At 42.4% G+C, this 21,124-nt stretch overlaps 1 protein-coding gene and 1 long non-coding RNA gene across 5 annotated transcripts in view; both read left to right on the forward strand.

The window, feature by feature from the left end:
- The first annotated feature begins 4,942 nt into the window (after positions 1 to 4,942).
- Positions 4,943 to 21,124, forward strand: part of FSTL1 (follistatin like 1) — a 58,645-nt gene continuing 42,463 nt past the window's right edge. Inside the window, exons 1-2 of the mRNA XM_023527622.1 lie at positions 4,943 to 5,119; positions 5,281 to 5,337. Of these exons, the coding sequence (XP_023383390.1) occupies positions 4,958 to 5,119; positions 5,281 to 5,337 (219 nt within the window). The 5' untranslated portion in view covers positions 4,943 to 4,957. The remainder of the gene's footprint in view (positions 5,120 to 5,280; positions 5,338 to 21,124) is intronic.
- Positions 5,344 to 21,124, forward strand: part of LOC111730985 — a 31,073-nt gene continuing 15,292 nt past the window's right edge. For 3 of the 4 annotated variants that reach the window (XR_002776904.1, XR_002776908.1, XR_002776921.1), the window contains exon 1: positions 5,344 to 19,752. This is a non-coding gene — a long non-coding RNA (uncharacterized LOC111730985). The remainder of the gene's footprint in view (positions 19,753 to 21,124) is intronic. The other variant, XR_002776911.1, reaches the window with a different exon arrangement.

The following is a 21,124-nucleotide window of genomic DNA, read 5'->3' on the forward strand; positions in this document are numbered from 1 at the left end:
TGCCATTAAGTAAGAAACCTAAAAAGAAGTCTCTAAACATTTAATATTAAATCGAGTGAAATTTTCTAAAGTACTGAATTGACTATTGCATATTTTCAAGCATCGCGCGCCACCCCACCAAAAAAAGTAGGTATTTGTCTTTACATTTTGGATGCCTGGTTTCTAAAGTTCTTGCTAAATTCTAAGTATTTTTAACGGATATCTCAAAGCATATTTAAGATGAAGATATCACTAATAATAATAAATGCAAATCTGTATTTCAAATAGCCTTATTGTTAGTTTTGAATTTTTTGACTGACTTACTGTCACATCTGATTGAGTCATTGTTTTTGCCTTGCTAATGTGGCAGGCAGCCAGTTCTTTGCAGAAGCAGGAAACCTGTCAGCTCTGCCCTTTTCTTAATTAATAGAAAAAAAGTTTTATCCTCAATTTTTGGTTTTGTAGCTGAAATATTTTTCATCTAGTTTAGTTAAAACTAGATAGTGTAATATGTAAATCAAATTCGGTGGGCACCCTGTGGTATATCACAATATGTTAAAGGGAACTAGCTGCTGTCAGCCCCTCTGTGTGGGAGAACACCCACTCTCTCCTCATGGTACCTGGCAATGGGCTGTAACTCATGACTGTCTGACATAGCAGACCAAATATAGGCACCAGAGTCTACCTACATATTTGCAAAGTCAATTTCGGTTTTTAGGTTAAAAATAAGTAAAAACACATAATATTCTTTTCTCATGCCCTCTGAGAACCCTGCACCCCACTTTGGAGAACACTGGTTTCACAGCATAGGCCAATGATTCGTTGCTGCAGTGAACATTGTTTGGCTAGTTCCAGCATTCATTAGCAGCTTTTCCTGCCAACATTCACCTGATTTTCTTTTGGGTAGATCCTCAGCCCTGCCCCCGGGGCAGAGACTGGCACGGAGATGCAGATATCAAAAAGCCCAATTTAGTCTTAAAAAAAAAGTGAATCCTAAGACTTTTGTAGCAGCTCTCGAGGCTCTTTCCCTTACCTAGATGATGTAATCTAAGAATGGATGAGGCCAGGGCTGCAGTCAGTTTATCACCCTGAGAGCTGAGATGGGAATTCTCAGGAGCCACCATGTGGAACCCAGGGATGAAATAAGATCGCTTGAGCTAAAGGCAAGACATGGCAAGAAATTGGGTCCTTGACAACCTTATCTGAGCTCCTGGATGAAGTCCTTCCTAAAGTCAGACCTACCCCTGGATACCTTGGCTACCTGGGCCAATAAATTCCATCTCACTGCATAAGCCATTTAAGTTGCTTCTCTATCTGCAATCAAAAAATTCCTCACTGATATAATTGTCCGCTTCCTCATGCAGTTTGTTTTGTTGGTATTGTTGTTTGTTTTGTTTTTTTGTTTACTGTAGAGTGTTAAGTAAACCATACTCTGTAGCACAGAATTATCATCAGTATCTGCAAGTTCTATCGAGTTATTTCCTTAGTAGCACACATTAATTATAAGCTTATGTACCAGGAACTGTCCTAAGTAATTTACACATATTAACAAATTCAATCTGCACAATAACCCTATGGAATTAGTACTATAATTATCCCCATTTTACAAGTGAGGAAACTGAGACATAGAGAGGGTAAGTAACTTGCTCAAGGTTACACAGTAAGTAGTGAGGCCAAGATTTACTAACAACACATATTTGAACCAAGGTAATCTGCCTCTTAAACCCATGCTCTTAATCTTTACAGTACACCAGAAAGAATGCACTACTTACATACTAACATTTGGCATTGTCCAACTGTCTAATGTGATGAGAGTAAAGTAAGATTTACCATTTATTGTGTAACCTTGGACAACTTAAAAATCCGTGTCTCAGTTTCCTTATTTATAAAATGAAGGTACTAATACTGATTTCATAGAGTTGTTGTATAGTTTATATAATACCAGTGACTTTAAGCATCTTTTTTCTACTTGTTGGGCATTTCGGATAGCGTTTTAGGGAATTATCTGTTCTATCCTTTGCCCCCGCCCTCCTTTCTTTTCTATTGGGTTTCCTGTATTTTTCTTATTGATTTGCAAGGGTCACATTTGTATATCGCATTTGTGAGTTCCATGTTATTTTCCGATAGTGAACATCTTCTAATCTATCTTTTTTTTTTCCTATGGTACCCTTGACTGAGCAGGAATCTTTAATTTTGGTATGGTCAAATCCATCAATTTTGCCCCAAATGTAGAGAAAATAAAGATATGAAAAACATCATTTATGCCCTAAGCAACTTAATGTCTAGCTGGAAAATCAAGAACAAAACCTATGTGAACAAGTGTTAAAGATTATGCTATAACAGTATGCAATAAAATGCCAAGTCGAAAGGCTGCATAACCAACTGTTAACCTTGGAAAAGTATCCAAATACTTCTGAGCTTGAGTTTCCTTATTTGGAAAATAAAAACAATAAAAAAATACCTTTCAATGTGTTGTGATAATAAAATAAGATGTGTTGAATGGTTCTATAGTACCTGGCACATAGTACCAACTGCAATTCAGATGCACAGCAGATCAAAGAAATAATAATGGTTATCATTTGAGGAAGTTTACTACCTGCCAAGGTACTTTCTATAATGTACCATATTTAAATTTCACAGCCCCCCCCCCCCGCAAGGCATTATCTTTGCTAACTTTCAGATGCAGAAACCTGGGTTCAGAGAGCCTATGAAATTTAATGAAGGGTCGCACAGCTAGCTAAGTAAATGGTCGTGACAGGATTAAAAGCTGGACTCCTTTGACCTCAAACCTCCTGTGCCTTCCACTAAGTCAAGTTATTATCAGAAAAGATTCTAGAGAAAAAATGAAACTTTACTTGGGTCCTGAAAAAAAAGACAGAGTTGGAATAGACAGATGGAGGAAGAAAGGAAAGGTGATGATGGATCATGCCAGATTCTGAGGTGGTACAGTGCATGTACAAGGGAAAACTATTGCAAGTTATTAGATGGCAGAAGCAAAATCTCATGCATCACATCTCCCTTCAGTCCTAGCAAAGAAACTGGGACAGAGTAGCTAGTGGGAAAGAGCTATTCCTTATTTCTCTTGTTTCCATATCAAGGAAGTAAGAGTCAGTTGTCTGCCCGGTGAACTTGAAGGAGGAACTAAGCATGTGTGGCTCTGACTCCTTAAGTTTGGGATGCAGGCCTGCCCTAGGAAGCATGTGTTTTCTGCTTTTCCAGAAACTGTAAAACTGTAGTCAATTTTCACAAGAGTGGTCCCTCTGCACCTCTACCCACTCTATCAGCAGCCTGGGGGGGCGGGGGGCACAGCTTCAGATCCCTAATTTTGCACAAGCACATTTTTCATTTCTGCTTGTAACTGCCAGGTACTAAGAGAGCCATTCAACATGTCTTATTTTATTTAGTTCTGTGGTAAAGTATGAGCAGGTCCGTTTTCCCTGAAGATCTAGAGCCATAACCGCCAATCCAGCTTTTACCAGAGACAACGCTGGCCTTTTGCTCTCCATTGGTCTGACTCCCGCAGCTTTTTCAATGGACTGTGAACATGCATGGGGAATATGGGTGTTATTTTAAGCCCCTAAAATCACAACAGTAGGCACTCAACAAACCACAGTAGAAGAGTGAGTGTGACAGGTTGAGAGGACAATGAGAAGACTGGTTTGATCTGAACAAAGGGAGTATATTAAGTAGCGGAAGTAAGGTTAGATGGATGGGGTAGCCTCAGTAATGAAAGACTTACATGAAAGGCAGAGTTTGGATTTGAAGAGGGAAGAAGAGTGCTTAAAGTTTCTGAGCAGAAGAGCCCGAGAAAGGTAGTGAGTTGTAGTGAAGACTAGCGGCGGAGAGCCTGGTGCTGGAGGGCAACCAGAGGTGGTTTCCAGAATTCTCCAGTGAGGGCGGATGAAGGTCTGGCCTAGGGAAGTGGAAATGTGAATGGAGGCGAAAGGGTGCATAGATTTCAAAAGGAAAACTGCCAGATTATGGTGACAACCGGGTCTGGGAAGTGGAGAACTGCTTTCCTGGCACTTCTCTCAAAGAGGCAGATGAGCCAGCCGAGAAGCTTGGTGGAAAGTAGGGCTCAGCCTTGGGCATGTTAAATCTGAGATGTCAAACAGATTTGTGCTGGGCACCAGGGACACTGGATGCAAGGTAGGAAAGAGGCCCCAGTGGAGAGTTTGGGGGAGTCGTCTGCCCGGTGAACTTGAAGGAGGAACTAAGGCAGCACACATTTGAAGGTCGCTGGGAAGAAGTTGGTGGAAATGGGAAGCATGAGCATGAAGGGTACCTGGGATGACAGGGGTAGGAGCAGGGACACAGGTGAGGTGTGGGCAGAAGAGAGGAAAGGGACACCTCTCCTGGACTGGAGGGAAGGACAGAAGAGGGAGGCTGTTAGCAAACGCTGGAGTCAGGATCTTTCCAGCAGAGCAGGGCTGCCACCACCTTTACCCCAGGAAATCCACAACTGAACCCAAAGCAGCTTTCCCCACGCTGGCGGGTCTTCCAGGCCCTGCTCCCTCTGGCCGCAGGGACCCGCGGGTTGTGGGGGTCCTTCTGCACCTCTGGACCTCTCTATATCAACCGTGGGGGACAACGCCGGCTCCCCAGGATGCAGGGCGCCTTTTCCTCCAGGTTCCCGCCCCACACCCGGATCCCCACCCCATCCCTCGTCCCCCGCAGTACCGCCCACCTGGGCACCGCTGCAGCCGGCGCTCGCAGCCCGCCCGAGCTGCCGCAAGCCAGCGGCCCCTCCTAGGGGTGAGGTAACGCCCCCCCCCCACAACACACACACACCCTCGACCTTTGTTGCAGTGTCCCCCACGACACCCCTTCTTTGCCTCCGCCTCCATGTCCTGGAGGCCGGACAGGGAGCGCGGTTTGGGCGGCGCCAGGACGCACGCGGGCTCCCGGGAGCCAGGGACTGGGCGGAGGGAGCGGAGCCGGGAGCCGCGGGGGCCGCAGCTGCAGAAGAGGGAGGAGAATGGGAGGAGCTGGGGGGCAGGCAGTCGGGGAAGGAGGGGTCTTAAGGGGCGGCGAGGCCAGGTCGGATTTCCTTCGAGGCTGGCGATCAGCAAAGCTCCAGCCTTCGAGCTCGCTGCAGCCGCCCTGCCCCGCGCCCTCCGGAGATCGGGACGGGACCATGGTGAGAGTCCGGGGCGCGGCGCTGAGCCGAGCGCGCTGGCCGGGCCCCTCGGGGCGGCCGAGGGTGGCTGGGCGGAGGGGGCGAGCTCGCGGGACCCGAGGAAGTTTCCGGGGTCGGCGCGGGGCCCGGTGCCTTCAGTGTCGCTCTTGCCTCTTCCGCAGATGTGGACACGCTGGCTCGCGCTCGCGCTGGCGGCGGTCGCCTGGGTCCACGCCGAGGTAGGTGCGCGGCGAGGAGGTCCGAACCCGGGCTCCGGGGTCTGCGCGGGGGGCGGGCGCTGCTGCGTCCGGGGGGATGCTCTCCGCTGCTGGGGCTGGGCGTCTCGGAACGCTCCAGGCAGGAATGCTAGCTACTTACGAAACTTAAGCCTCAAAATCAGGAAAAGAAGTTTGGGCCGTAAGCGGGAGCCCCACCGCGGGTAATATGGAGGGAGAGTGGGGAGGGGGCGAGAGGACGAGCTGGGCCGTTTGGGACGGAGGCGGCGACAAGAGCAGGAGCAGGGTTCGAAAAGGCGCCTTGAGTTCTTTCCTTCACTTCAGAGGAAATTGAGAAGAGTTGGGGACTTTTACCTTCCGAGTCTGTCTCTTCGGGAAAAAAAATAAATAACAACAGAAAAACCCACCACAAAACCCCTGATTTTTTTTTTTTTCTGTCTTTCTAAAGTGCCCCCCCGGATTTTGTGTTATCAAGGCCATATAACTGCCTTTTAAAATCTCTAATTTTCCTCTTAAGCTAGCGTTGCTCAAGTGTGAGCCATCCATTGCTCTGCTCCCTGCGGGCTTGGCGTTTCCAGTCAAAGTATTTCAGCGCTTTTTTGGTAATGTTTTTTTTTTTTCAACTCCAGTGACCTTCCTGAGACACTACAAACAAACCAACAAACCCTTCGCTCACAAGCCCCTCCATTAACTCAAAGGTTTATGGACAGAAAATAAACAATTCTAAATTCCCTGGGCTCTAGTCTCCAGAAAAGTGAGGTCAGAAACCAAACATTTGATAATTATGACAGGAAATGTGGAAGGAATTAAAAAGCATGAGGGAGAAGAAATGGAATGTACATTACAAAAGAAATAGCTCCCTGGTGGGTGGTTATTCTCCCTCTTTGAATTTTTTTCTTCATATTACAGTTTAGCCCCACCCTTAGCACCGCAGCTTGACTCTGCCCAGAAAAATTATAAAAGTGCAAGGTCTTCACGATTTCAGTGTTGATTGAGCTGGAAACACAGGCTGTTTTTACAATGAAATAAAAAATAGTTAATATTTATTGGATATCTACTTTGTGTTGTGATAAAACTCCATTTTAATGATGAGGAAACTGAGTCATAGAGGTTCCATAAGTTATCCAGTGCCCTAAGCTGTTAGACAGTGGGGGCGAGATTTAAACCCAGACAATCTAGCATCACACCCCAGGTGCTTAACCATTACCCTGCATAAGGACCTCACAACTGCTTGTATAGCAGACATTGGGCTACATGCATCATTTTTTTAAAGTTTCTCCAACCTCATAAGGTCCATTTTGTTACCCCATTTTACAGAGGAAGAGACAGGTTTAGAGAGATTAAGTAACTTGCCCGAGGTCACACAGCTAGTTCTGAAGAAGGATCTGAACTCAGCTCCTTCCATCTTTGGATCCCATCTTGAACTCCAGGTCAGCTTCTCATGCATTTTGTTTCCCAGAATTTGAGTTTGCAGAGGATCTCTCTTCACTGGTTGATTTAGCCCTGGCTAAGGAACACCCTTCCATCCCTGCCGTGGCCCACAAAAGGCAGCTGCGGTCCAGTGATGGATGAGGTGAATCCCTGGTTGGTTTTATGGCAGGCTTAGGAATTGCCAGCTAGTGTGTGAAATTGCTCTGTGAACTAGAATGAAAATATGAGTTGCGAGGAGGCTGTGGGTTCTCTCTCCACAAGTCTGTGTGGCTGGCCCAAGGTCCTGGATCTTTTCTAGGCAGCCTTTACTACCTCCCACTCCCTCCAATGCATTGCTGGAAAAAGCTTAGCTTTCCTAGGAAGTTCCCTCAGCAGTAATTTCCTGCTTCAGGTAGAAGAGCAGAGAGTACTCACGTAGAATTCCCAGGCAAAATCCATGGTGAAAGAGACAAAATCAAGAAGTGCTGAGCATAAAAACTGAGGAAGTGGGTATAGAAAGGTGGCTGTGAACTCAGGGTGTGTAGACTTGAGGCCTAGGTATGATCTAGGTTACATCTCATGACTCCTGATTATTAAGGATTATGTTTTAATCAATGCAGTCTCTTGGTGTCTAGTAACATTCAGCAAGTTTTTAATCTATGTTTTAATAATATACCTTCAATTATTAATGAAAAGGTAAATTAACCCTAGCAATTTGGATATTCTTTTTAGCATTTTATTGTGCAGTTAACAATGGTTGCCGTAGAAATTGTTTTCCTTTTTAGCTATAACAACATATAGCAAACAAAGCCAAATAATATTTTCAGTCTTCATTGACATGAATCCACTTTAGTAGACTTCAGGGCTAAAATTGTACAACTATTATTGAACTTTTTAAAAATAAAGTTTTTTTGATTATATACAAGCACAAGGACTCAATTCAGCCAAGCCTTTGGAATAGTAGATCTGCAGAATCAGAGGTGTCCCAAGCTTGGGTAGAGATGGTTGTCGACATTATTAAAGCCAGTCTATAAATCCTGTTTGGTTAGATTGAAGAATCTAGTAACAAATCTCATTACGGAAAGTGTTAGATTTTGAATGTTTTCCATGGCCTCTAACTTGGCACCTCAGGGTTGCTTTTTTGCATGCTTCCTCTCTTTCTTACCTTCTCTTTGTTGTAATTCTCTCCATCACCAATGTATTCCTTCAGGCAGCTTCCATCAACATTCTGCCCCATCTACCTGAGCTCACACTCTCTTTTTAGAGTCTTTGCTCTTAGGGGTGTAGGGGGGTGTGGCATTTATTAGGTATGGATGAGAAGTGGGAGTTGGCAGCCCCAGAGGGAATGCTTCAACTAACAACTGCACCGTTACCCCTTTTCTAGATTCTGTTGGGGAGGGGGCTGTGTGGACCTATTCACTCTTCCTCACCCATCTCCCACCCATTGAGAATGACTGTAGTTGACTGAGCGCCGTCAGTGGTGGAGGCTGGGAAGGGTTGAGAACCTGATGTTAGAGCACATGTGCCCTTGAGTCTCAGTAGGTTCATCTGAGTCCACTCCTACATGGCAGGCTGAATGAGAGCCTGTTGCCCAAATGTCTTCTGAAAGACAGCCTTGGCAAGTGCGCAAGCATATTCTTGCTCTCCCTTGGTAATTCTCTGCTGGCAGTCTGATTCCCAGCATTCAGGCCTATACATTCATCATGGTAAGTCACTTAAGTACAGGGACTGATTCACAAATCAGAACACTCATTCCAGTAAAAGAATACTTGACCCACGAACTGTGAGTGCATCACTTACCAGTAACAAGAACAATAACAATTATACAGAAAGACAAGAAGATTATTAGGGCATTGTCTCTCTAAAGCCAGATTTCTTAACCTCATTTATACCCTATTATCAATATACAATTATTCAACCTTGAGGGATTTTGTTGGCTGATGTGGAATCTTCTCCATATTCTTTAGAATTATTGTAATGGTAGATTAAGGCAGGCCTAGAGTCTCACCCACACCCTCTGACTTCTTGCAGCCTCAGCAAAACTAGGGTTTTAATATTCATCTTGTACACTAACCGCTAAAATAATCTCTTGTTCCTTTATCCTTTGGAAAATAAACTACTTACTGTGATTCTAAAGACCATTGTTGGAAACTGGGATATTAAAACATAGCAGGGACTCTCCTGCATAGTCAAAACAGATGGGCAAGCACCTGCAGATTGAAGCCCTGGCTGTTGAAAGTGACTTTAGAAGGGGGACATGTTACTGTTCCCATGGAAGTCTCTGGATTGGGTGATAGTAAGCAAGAGTCAGTTGCCAGGCTCAGAGGAGTTGTCGGGAAGGAGCTGTGATGTAGAGAAGATCCAGGGCATGGGCTGCAGTGGATGCAATGTCCCAAAGAAGAAAATAAAGTCACTGAGGCAGAAAGACATGTGTTTCCAGGAGAATGGAGAAAGTAAAGGATGAGCTGTAAATACTGGTGGTCGGTCACAAATGGAGAATTGGAAATGTCACAGTAGCTTTTTCCTACTCCTCTTCAAATAACTGGACATCTGGACATAAACTTTCTAGTAGCTACAAATAGTATTAGCTTACTGACATTAGATATTATAGGATTGAAAAAAATACACTTAGAAGGGTTAATTTTGTAAGCAAGGTGATTAATGTCCTGCAGGTCAAATGTGTACTTTAAAGTGCTATCTTCTGGTGCCTGTGACTTTGGTGCAGGGTCCTTTCTCCAGGAGCGAGTGATGGCATGGGCCTTCCATTCAAAGTGCCATCAGGCAGTATTCCCTATGCAGGCTGAGCACTCCCTACACACAAGGCAGAGTCATGGATGAAGTACAAGACATGATCTCTGCCCTCAGGTTTCTTACAATCTGATGGTGGGCCAGGTGCTTTAATCTGCAGCAGCTGTATTGTATATTATTATAACTAGATGGTAAACAAGTATTTTTACAGTTATTATTTTTATTTTACATTATCATAGAGCTTTTCTTGATTTTTAAAGTTCTTTTATGTTAGTACAATGCACAAATGTTTAATGTATAGCTTGATGAACTTTTACATATGGATATACCCATGTAGCCACCACCCAACCAAGACTGAAGGAGTTGGTGCAGAAAGGAGGCTAAGAACACATGGTGTGTGGAAACATTATAATGAAAAAAGTGAGCAATAGGTATGATTAAGGTTACATTTCATCACTCAAGGATCATTATGGTTTAATTAGTCCAGTCTCTTGATGTGTGGCTCAGCAACAGTTGTAAACCTTTAATAATTAATGAAAAGGTAAATTAACCCCATCGATATGAGACTTGCAATTTGAATATTATTGTAAGCATTTTAACTTGTACTTAACTGTACTTGCAGTAGAAAATTTTTTCCTTATTAGCTACAGGGACATATAGCTAACATAGTTAAATGTAGTCTTTATTGACATGAATCAATTTTAGCAAACTTTGGATCAGCTTTGATGGAGCTGACTTGACTGCTTTGCAGGTGGGTGTTCCAGAGCTCACTGTAGTCTACACTGAGAAACTGAATCAAGGAAAAAAACCCTCAATTCTATTTGACCACTCTGCCCTGGTCATTATTACTTTTAAGGGGACTCTACCTAAGATGCCTATCACATTGTTTATAATAGCTAAGAACTTAAAGCCTATTACATATCCAACAGTAGAAGAGTTAAGAGTTAACAGTAATGTTAGGTCTACAAAATTTGCAAATGATTTTGATTTAATTTAGAAAGCAAATCACCCCTCACTCCAATGCCTTATCCTCACAATTGTGTAAAAATTTATAGATAAGTGTAACAAAATGTCTTTAAATCCATCGTGAAGGTTCTTGTGACCCCTCTCCTTTTTCAAGAGAAATTTACACTCTTTATTTAAATAAAGTTAATGCGTCATTTTCTGATAAAATATTAAAATAAAATATACTCTAAAAAAGCTTAGAGAATATAGGAATTCCCAACGGTATGAGATAAATGGGCTGCAGAGATGGCACGAACATGGCCTGCATGTCACTACTACCCTATCCCTTATCCATGACAGATGTTGCTAATCAATCACAGAATTCCTTTCTTATGAGCCTGGGAGAGGTTTGAAAATCTTCAGCAATGTTCTAGGTAGCAATCAGTTGGTCTGTGTATGAGATAAAATATTGTCTGATGGTGGTGCAGATGTGTAATGACCACTGTAATGAGAAGGTATCTTCAGACCAGAAAAACAAAGCAGGCAACTCTGTAGAGTATAACAGAATTTATTATAAGGTAATTTACTTATTGGGTTGGAGCAGAAAAGACAACTCAGCGGTCTACACAGATTATTCTCCACTAACAGACAACTGTTACAGTACCTTTATAACTCAGGTACTAACGATCAACAAGACAAAGGGACAAAGAATGCGGTAGCGCCAGGGGCCATACCTCCTGGTGGTCTTGTGATAGATGATTGCTTATAATCAGTAGTACTACCAGTCTGATATTTGTCTCAGTTGTCATGCTATTCTGGCTGTTACTAACAAAAATATGTATGGCTATATTTGAATTATATTTTAATTATCATTTAGAAAGCTTTAATATGCTCACTAAGGACAGTAAGGTTAGTCAAATATCACAGTATGGTACTTAAAAATGAAAGGACACAGATGAAGTTGGTTTTGTTCACATCTGCATTTATACAAAGATACTTGGCATTCCTGCTAGAAAAGTCAATCTAATTTGACAAATATTAGTATATCTTTAGTCAAAATTAAGATAATTAGAGGCAGATTTGGGACTATGTGACATGAAGTCAGTTATAGGTGAGAGGACCAGAGTAGAAAATGGATGAAAATGTTAAAACAAAAACAAAACAAAACAAAAACACAGCACTTGTTCCCGGACCAAGCTTCTGAGTTCTTTTAATGAATTCGAACACCTCAAAGGAAGGCAAACCTTCTAATGTTGGCCATCAACAAAAATATAATGAGAATTTTCTTGGCTGTTCTGATGGAGTAAACAGTTGCTCTTGCTAAGGCGCTAAGAGCTGCTGCTGTCATAGATAACAGTTTTCTGCCTCAGCAGCCGTCTGGCAAATATGTGCTAATAGAAAGCTCTTTGGGTATTTGGAGTACAAAATATATCCTATAAATCTGCATTTTCTGCTGTGGTTGGAGGATTTCCATGTAATCTCTTCACAGACTTTTTATATGCTCATTTGGAAGCCATCACCAATAAGCTATTCCCAGGATTAAGTCTGAATTTATGACCGTTAAAATGTCTCCTGAGTAATCGTGGACACTATTTGTGACCAACTAAGCTATTGCCAAAACGAGTCATGTGACACATGACAAAAGCCATGACATGTTGCAAGCCCAGATTTATACATGTATGTGTCATGAGATATTGGCTTTAATCGATGTAGGGAAAATGTCTCTTTGTCTTTACTTTTTATTGTGTTCAAGATTTAAAATCCTTGCGTCTGAAGCAAAATTTTGTCTTTTTCCCCAGAGTTTTATCCTTCAGTGGTAGCAAATGAGTGTAATTTATTAATCTCCCAAAAAAGTGCCAGCCATTATGCTAGGCACTTTGCACAAATACAAAAGAATAGTGTGGAACTGAAAGTCATACCATATAGGTCCCTATTCTGAAGGAGCTGCTGCGCCGTAGCTACAGTCCAGCTCAAATGGAGCTGGCCGTTAGGTCCAAATCTATGGCTTTTGCAAAAATTGCCAACCCCTTCTTCACCTCCTGCCGCTGGTTCAGAGAACCCCGAAATGCCGCAGTGGGATGAACACCTTCTCAGAATTTGAGAGGCTCCACTGGAACTGCTTGGGGCTATTTCAGCCTGTCCACCTTGACCACTTGACTAGTCTGTCCAGTAGGTGGCAGTTTTTTGTGTGCAACTTCATCTGAAATTGTGTCTGTTCTTGGAGTGCTGGTGCTTTCCTCTGATTTCCTATTTTCATGCCACTCAAGGCTTCCACTGAGTTCCTTTCTTCATTCTCTTCTCTCGTCCTCATATCTGGGTGTTTCCAATTCTTATCTTTTACACGGACCTGGTTATAGAATCTTCTCATTTTTAAGAATGACACTATAAAATAATGAAAGAGTCCTTGACTTAGAAGGCATGCTGGGCCCCTTTCTTGCTGATGTTACCTTTTAAAAGCCACCTGAGGTCTCTAACTGCAGCTTCAGCTAAGAGTGAGGGCGTTGGGGTAGTGGAGTGGGTTTGAGTTCTCATGTCATCTGGCTGTGAGACCTTGTGCAAGTTACTGAACCTCCCTGAGCTCACTTTCCTCATCTGTGAAATGGGAATGATGGCTGTCTCTCTGCCTATCTATCCAACTTAATAATAGAAAAGTTTTCTTCTACTTATGGCATATAGTCAACACCAAATGTCTGTAAGAGATGAAGTGCTTCTCACCAGTCCCTACTAGGCACTGGCAATGTTTTGACTCTAATGATTTCAACAAGAGAATTCTCAATTTATACATAAACATCCACTTGGCATTGTCTGTGTTTGTACAACCTGTGTGCTGGCTTGGGTTGTTTACTGATTTATCTTTGAAAGTATAGCATAATGGTTTGGCACTCAGGCCTTGAAGCTAGATTACCAAAATTTAAATTCTGGCACTGCCCTTATTATAGCCCTAGGATCTTGGGGAAGTTACTTAACCTCTCTGAGTTTATTTCCTCATCTTAAAAATAGGCTTACTACAGAGTATTTACCCATAGGTCAGTTGTGAGAATCAAACAAGCTAATTACATGCAAAGCAATTAGAAAAGTGGTTTGAAACAGAGCAGTGTTAGCTATTATTATTACCTTTCTTATGGCATCTATTTATTGGAATAGCTCTAAAAGCCATGGGGTATGTGTGTGCGGGTGTGCGCGCATGTGTGCATGTGCGCGCATGCATGTACTCATGGCTTGCAGAACTCTCCTCGCCTCTTAGTCTCTCCAGGGATTAAAGATCACCTTCTTTTTGAATGACAGCCAGGATATTTATTTCAGTGGACACTTTGACACCCAGAATTTGTATCAGAACCCTTGTTTCTACTGAGTCAATCTTGCCTTCAAACTTCTAATGCTGCTTCTGTGAAGCCATAACCCCATCAGTCCTCCAGGAAAAGAATTAAGTACATACTCATTGAGCATCTCCCGTGCAAAGGCAGTGGGCTGTGCAAGCCAGCATACGTTCTCCCTAAAGACAGAGTAAATTAAGGAGAGAACTAGAAAGGGAAGCAGAGTGAGAAAAGGCAAAAAAAGAGAGAGAATAAAACTTCTCTGGAATTTTTCCATATTCAATGTCTCTTTCTTTTGTGTCTCTCCTTAGAACATGGAGGCGACCGCCAGATATTTTGGATTTTTCTGGTATGCTCATTTTCATATATTACTGCTATGGTCCCTATAACATGTCTTGTTACTGGGCCACAATTTCTGAATTGGGGGTTTGGAAAAATATGATCAGGCAAAGGAACAGAATCTTTTGCTTTCATTATTTGAAAAATGAATACCTCCTCTCAAAGATAGAGTGAGAGGTATTCCTGAAGCAGGCTGGATTTGTCCCTTTGGGAACCATGGCAACACGTTGGGTGTTTTGCACACAAACCTTGAGCCTAGGCACTGCTGCATCTGGCAGCCGGCCCTGACTACAGCCTCACGTGACCACCCATTCACAGGCCCCAGAGCCAGGTTTCTCTTGCTTCCCGTGTTGCTCTTTGCTCCTCTTCATGTTTCCCTTCTGCCTTCTTGTCTTCTCTTTCTCATCTTCTTCCTCCACCGTTACAGAGAGGTCATCCTGGAGTGTTTGGGCTGCATTAGGTGCTGCCAACATCCCCAGAGCACCAGGCTTCATATTTTATGCAGAGAGAAAGCTGCACAAAGTCTTGATGCAGTATTCTGCTTCACCAAAGTAAAAACTTCAAAATAACTCAAGAAAGAAAAGTAAAAAGTATCATACACCTGTTCTGTCAGGCACTGAGTGAGTGCTGGTGACAGACACACAGAGCCCACCCCTAAGGTGCTTTCAGTCCAGTAGGGGAGGCAGGCAGGGACACAGGCTGAGTGATCCAGTGTGGTAAGTATTAGGACAGGGCTGGGAACCTAACCTAGCACTGGGGAGGGAGGGGGGTCCAGGAAGTCCTCTAAAAAAGGGTGCCCCCAAACTCAGCCTTGAAAAATAAGTGGTAGCTGGACAATGAGCTGGAGGAGAGAGAAAGAGCCTTATCTTATTTCTCAACCCGATAATGAAGATATTATGATCTTCATTTTTATCGATGAAGAAACTGTGGCTCAGAGGCTTCAGTTACTCAAAATCAGCCACTTACTAAATAGTAAAGCCAGGGTACAAACCTAGGACTTCAGCTGTCAAGGCAACTACGCTATGTTCTAGGCCCACTGTGTCTTATTTCTGAAAGTGACTTTGAAAACAAACCAAAAACATTTTTCTCTAGGTAACAGGGACTCGAAAAAAATGCTGTACAGTCCTCTTCATGTTACATCAGCTGTTAAGTGCCTGGATCGACACTTTAGGCCTGGTCATTCTGGCCACATAAATATGGGCACAGTCTCGACTTGGTTCAGGTCCAGCTGCTTCTCTCACCCTCCCCGAAGTGTAATTGTTCCATCAGAGCATTTGCCACATAATGGTCAGTGGCTCAGGAGATGTTTTAAGGCAGTTTCTTTGTCCTTCATATATATTTACAGCTGTTCCACACTGAATAAGACCAAACTGCAGACAGGTCTAAGATTCTAGCTTAGTTGCTGAGTATGGTTGTTCAGACTGCCTGCTGTACCAGTGCGGCTGGCTAAGGGCATGAGAGGGGCTGATCCTACCCTGCATTCTGCTTACCCGGCCGTGTGCCCTGGCGTGGGGTTCGTCTGCCCACTGAAGCCTCTGAGCCAGAGAAAGGGGCACTTGTTTTTCTAACTGATGTGCAAAGCTTCCAAGCCCAACATTTTTCGATATATGATGTATTTTGTACTATGGTGGCCATTTCTCCATCTGTGCGTTTTATAAATTGACATCATTCAGAGTCTTATAAAATTTTCATAACAGGCCTCTATCAAAAGCCAGTTCTGTATTTTTGTGCATTTTCCTCATGGATTGGTTAAGATGATATAAATGGAAATTTTAAAAATTTACTTTTTTGCACTCACAAATGTGTTACTTTTGGCTGTTGCCCAGCTCAGTCTAGTTTGGGAACTCTGATTCCCCAGGAATTAAGAAAAACATTCCTAGTTTCCTTCTGATTGCTGGATTAGCACAACTTCCTTCAGCTCACAGCTGAATTCCAGCCCCAAGGAAGAAATGTCTTAGACAGTGAACTCCGAGCCTGGAGCCTGTCAGTAGTTGTGTCATGTGTTTGCATTAGCTGAACAAAAAGCAGGCAGACTTTCCGGCCTTGCTCCCCCTCCACCCCGCACCCCTCTCTGGAGAGGCCAGTTAATGTCTAGACAGTGTCTGCTTGGCACTGCGCCTTTTAAGCACAATCTGTACAATTCTGCAGCTCTGACTTAGGTTCTTCTCCTCACTCGTTCCCCCCGTTTTTTCGGTCAGCCTTAACCTGTCTCAGGGGAACTGACATGACCGCACACATAGGAAACAGGTGAGTGAATTTATGAGACTGTCAGGATTCCGCTGTCTTGAGAGGTTTGGAGTTGAGAAAATACCACAGTGCTGCCTGAAGCTGTGGCTATTTACAGAGGTTTCTGATGTGAGCTGGCTCCAAACAACCCTCCACTGATTGGCCAGAGATGGGCGGGAACAAATAATCCAGGACAGACAGTGGCACTCAGTTAATATGCCTCGTACCTTCCATAGGTAGTATGAATTTGGGCAAGTCAGTGGACCCCTCATCTGCAAAATATGGGGGTTAGAGTAGGTGAGCTGCAGAACCCAGCTCTGAAATCCTGTCCATAAAAAAGAAGGCAGACATTTTAAGGTGGATTATCAAAATATTCTACTTAACCCCTTTCCCATTTGCCCCGAGAATACTCGCTGGCGGCGTTTGTGGCTACAATGTTTACCCCAAAATAATTCGCAGATCACAGTCCAAACCTTACCTTCAAAGGTTGCCATGAACTATCTCGCTTTTATTGTTATTTTCACATCTCTCTAGTTGAATGGAGTAAGAATATTTGATTAGCTCTTGTCTTAATTGACAGCCCAGGGAGGAGCAGTTTGAAAGAGAAGCTGGTGCAGGAATGGAAAAAGAGAATGAGTAAAAGCAGGAGGCATCTTGTGTCCCTTACTGCCTCCTGCATATGTTGAGTATGATATAAACAGTACAGCATGTGGCACTGAACACTTCTCGTGCCCAGGAATCTCAAATGCTCTTTATAGAAAGGAATTGCCTGATTTTCCACTGGGCAAGAAATGAAGAATGCTGGGTCCCCTTAAGGTTGAGCAAGGAATTAATTTAAAAAAGAAAAAAGGAAAAAAAAAAAAGAAAGAAAGAAAAAAGAAGACAACTCAAAATTCCAAAGTGTGCAACTTGAGCTTTTATTGAACTTATTAAAAAAACAAAAACGAAACTTTTTCCTGACCTTTGTAAATGTTCCCATTTTCTCTTAAACATAATGATGTAGTAGTGAAATGGCTTACAAAAATAGTTGTCTGAAAATGTGGCAGGGACCCTAATTTTGTTTTCTGGAATGCTTCTTGCGTTCTCACCATGTTACCTGGCCCATGACCTGAGTCTCCTGAGCAGATATTGATGAAGTTGCTGCCTTGGTCCCCATGCCCTCCTCTCTAAATCAATTCAGGGCTTTTGTTACAGCTGAGGAAACAACTCTTTGGCCTTGACCTCAGCGGTTAAATTAAGTGAATTGCTAGGGTGAACGCAGCAAGGAAACAGACCAGTGCATAAGTTTTAGTCCTGCTTAAATGCTTGGTACCTTAACTGCACTCCAGTTCCTGAATCCCACTAGATAATCCCAGTATGCTAAATTGTGCTAACTTGGTCATGAGTGGAGGGCCAGCCCAAGGCTGCATGTGGCTTTCCTAATAAGGCTACTTGTACAGTGTCAGAATTGAATGAAATTTGGCTGTGCTCCAGAGTAGACTATATACATAGATACACACACATAAATTTCACTACTTAATTGACTTAATGTTCACCACTTGGAGAACATGACCATTTACCTATAGCTCAAATATACTTCTCTCACAAGAACAAATTCCTATGGAAACCAGTGAAGAGAAGCATATATATTATTAAATTTCCTTTAATTTGACTGTTTTGTTTAGTTTATTGTTTGTACCGATTCTTGAGCCTAGGCACATAGAAAATAGTAATGAGGAGTGCTTATTTTTGTGGTTGTGAAGTTTGGCTGTCAATGAACATTAATCAATGTATGTTATTCATTCATTCATCCATTCATTCATTTATTCCCTACCTCATTCCAAAAATAAGAGGTATGTTTTTCCTCTCAAATCCCATGGCTAGCATGTCCAACTAGCTTTTCTGTTAGCATTAGGCTAACTAAGCCTATTTTCGGTTATGAAGAAAGACCCAAGTTTGTGGCATAACATTTGCAACAGAAGAAAATAAAATGGATGAAGAACTCAAGGACATTCCAGAGAAATTTCTAGTGACTGTCACCAGGATACCTAGCTTATCTAAATTTCAGCATGAAATTGATATGTGTGAAATTTCTTTTAAAGCAGCTAAAAGCTATTGAACTGAGCAGACTCAGACATAACTGAGTCATTGTCAGAGTCCCTATCAGTAGGGCCCAGGTGTGGTTTCTTGGTGGCCCAGCTCAGTTCAGCTCACAAAAACCTGCTTTGGGATGGAGGCAGAATTACTCCATCATGATGCTCAGAACACTCAGCATCATGTCTCCAAGGGCATCCTCGTCCTTGAGTCTTCACTGTATATTATTACAGTGCTATAATTATTGGGGGTAGGCTGCGGTCTATATCAGAAGCAGTCAATTCACCTGGCTTCTCCTTAGAGTCCTAAAAATATTTCAAAATTGTGTCCATTCGTGCTTTGTTCTCCCACCCCTCTTTTAGTCTTCTATCCTTGGCATTTTCTGTTTTCTTTCCTTTCTTATCCTGTGTGGCCCTGACCTTACCAACAGCCACACGCAGAGAAGCAGACTTCCTGGTTTAGCTATTGATTTTAGGGTAAAGCTTTTCACTTTATGCATTAATTGGTGTCTGTGTCATGTTCAACACAAGAGTAACTTTCTGCATGGCACCAAGGGCTGCCTAATGATCAAAGAAAACCCCAGGAAAAGGACACCCACCCACTTCAGGTGTGAGTTCTTTTGGGGTTTCTCAATTTCCTTTCTTGGGGGACAAGACTGGAAGGGAGAAGAGGATTGGGAAGTGCTTTGAGTAGAGGCCAAATATTCAAGTCTTTGCTAAATGTTGGGTATAATAAATTTAGTACTCACTGCTGACTTGTTTCTTAATAACATTTCCTTAAGTGTTTGTGGGCCATATTGTTTAAAGGAAAGTTGCCAAGTTAACAGCTTTATTTCTGAGAAAGAGAACTGAAAAAGAGTCTTCGTGTTTTTATATTTTGTAGGAGAATATGTATATTATAACCTGGATGACAATAAGAAACCATAAAAGTTGTATGTATGTTCATTACATGCCCTATTTAGGCACTCTCTTTCTTAAAAGACAAAAAAATAAATAAATAAACCGTGAAGGTGATATTTTGTCCTATGAGAACAACCAATGCTTGAGGATTATTAACCCTGCTGTGTTGGTTATTTTACAGCTCAGCTAATTGGCTAATTAAGCTCTTCATTTCCTGCTTATGTTTCTTCAGTGAATTGTTGTGTGGATTAGAGAGCAAGCTGGGTTCCTCCAGAGTGGCTATATTTCAATTGGTGATTGAGTTATTTTTTCTAAGTAATGTTATCATTGTTTTCTGTAGTGTAAATGGCATTGTCATTTTGTGGCCGTAATTACTCATGTTACAGTGACCTGGAATGTAAAGACCTCCTCATTCCCAGTGATTTGTTGTTTAAGTCCAGGAAAATGTCCTCCTTTCTGCCCAGGTTGGTGAAATGAGTGAGTGAGTGAGTGTGTGTGTGTGTTTCCCAGATAGTTGAGGATTACTATGCTCTAGATTACCAGTCTGCGGATTTAGATGTGACAGCAGCCATATTCAGAAAGTCATGACATTTTTTTTGCGGGAGACAAAAATTAGGGATTCTAAGCCCAAGAGTGTCCAAAGCATGTGAATTGTCCCCAAATGGTTCTTGTTTAGAATTGAAGTAAAAGGAAGAAGGAAAATAGTGATGAGGAGGACTGGGGGAAGAGGACGGAGGCAGTGATGGAGGTGGAAACAGTCACTTTTAATTGTATTTGGGTAAGTAAATGGAGATGGGGTGATAAAATGCAGAACGTCTGGTCTTTATAGCTTCACGAGGAAATATTGTGAGTAAACACTGCTGATATATATGATCAGAAAAGAGATTTGTCTGCTTTTACTAAGTACATGTGTGGTCCATAATCAAAACTCACAAGAACAAACAGTAATGTAAAAGATACATATTAAAATGTCACCTGTACATAATGTTTAGCAAAGGACATAATGATCTAAAGTACCTTATACCAGATCAAGTGCTCAATAAATAGTAGCTGCTATTCTTGTTTTTGCTTGAATTCCAGGGGACAGTAGAATTAAGGGCCCGAGATACAGAACCTAGATTCATATTTCTCAAACTGTGTATGAGTGATGTTAATATATGTGCTAGATTAAATGGTTTTTTAGTTGCAGGACTTTTCAGAGCCTTACAATGTTCACGTGCATTATATCTTTTCCTCTCTAGGAGGAAAGTATTATAAGCAGTGTTTCCCAGACCTTTCACCACAGAACACCATATCCAAAACTACCATAAATATTCCAAGGCTAGTATTACTCGGACAGTTTGGAAACATGGGTCCATCCTGGACAGATTTCCATAAGCAGAGTCTATTTACATCTGACCCCAGGTCTTAGTGGTCTTGCTGAACTCACTTCCCTCAACTAATTCAGTTTCATCAAAAAGGTATCAGACTTATCTGGACCCCAGAGCCAGTCCAAAGGTAGATCCTTCTGGGAGTGACTTCATATTGGACCATTGGCATGGCCATGACCATACCTGCCTAGAACTAGCTCAGTTTTTTTGTTTATCAACCTGAAAGTACTCAGGAATCTTCTTTTTTATTATTTATCATTTACTCTCCCTATCCATACCCAGTCCCTCAGCAAGTCCTATCAGTTCTACTGTCAGAATATATCACATCTCTATTGACTGTTCTCGACTGCCACTGCCACTGCCCTTGTCCAAGCCACCATTGTTCTATGCCTGGACAATTGCAGTAGCATCTTAGCTGCTCTCCCCTTCTTTCTTCTTGCCTCTCTCCATCTACTTCTCTACACAG

The sequence above is a fragment of the Pteropus vampyrus genome, unplaced genomic scaffold (genome assembly GCF_000151845.1).
Source record: "Pteropus vampyrus isolate Shadow unplaced genomic scaffold, Pvam_2.0 Scaffold1, whole genome shotgun sequence".
Lineage (NCBI taxonomy): Eukaryota > Metazoa > Chordata > Mammalia > Chiroptera > Pteropodidae > Pteropus > Pteropus vampyrus.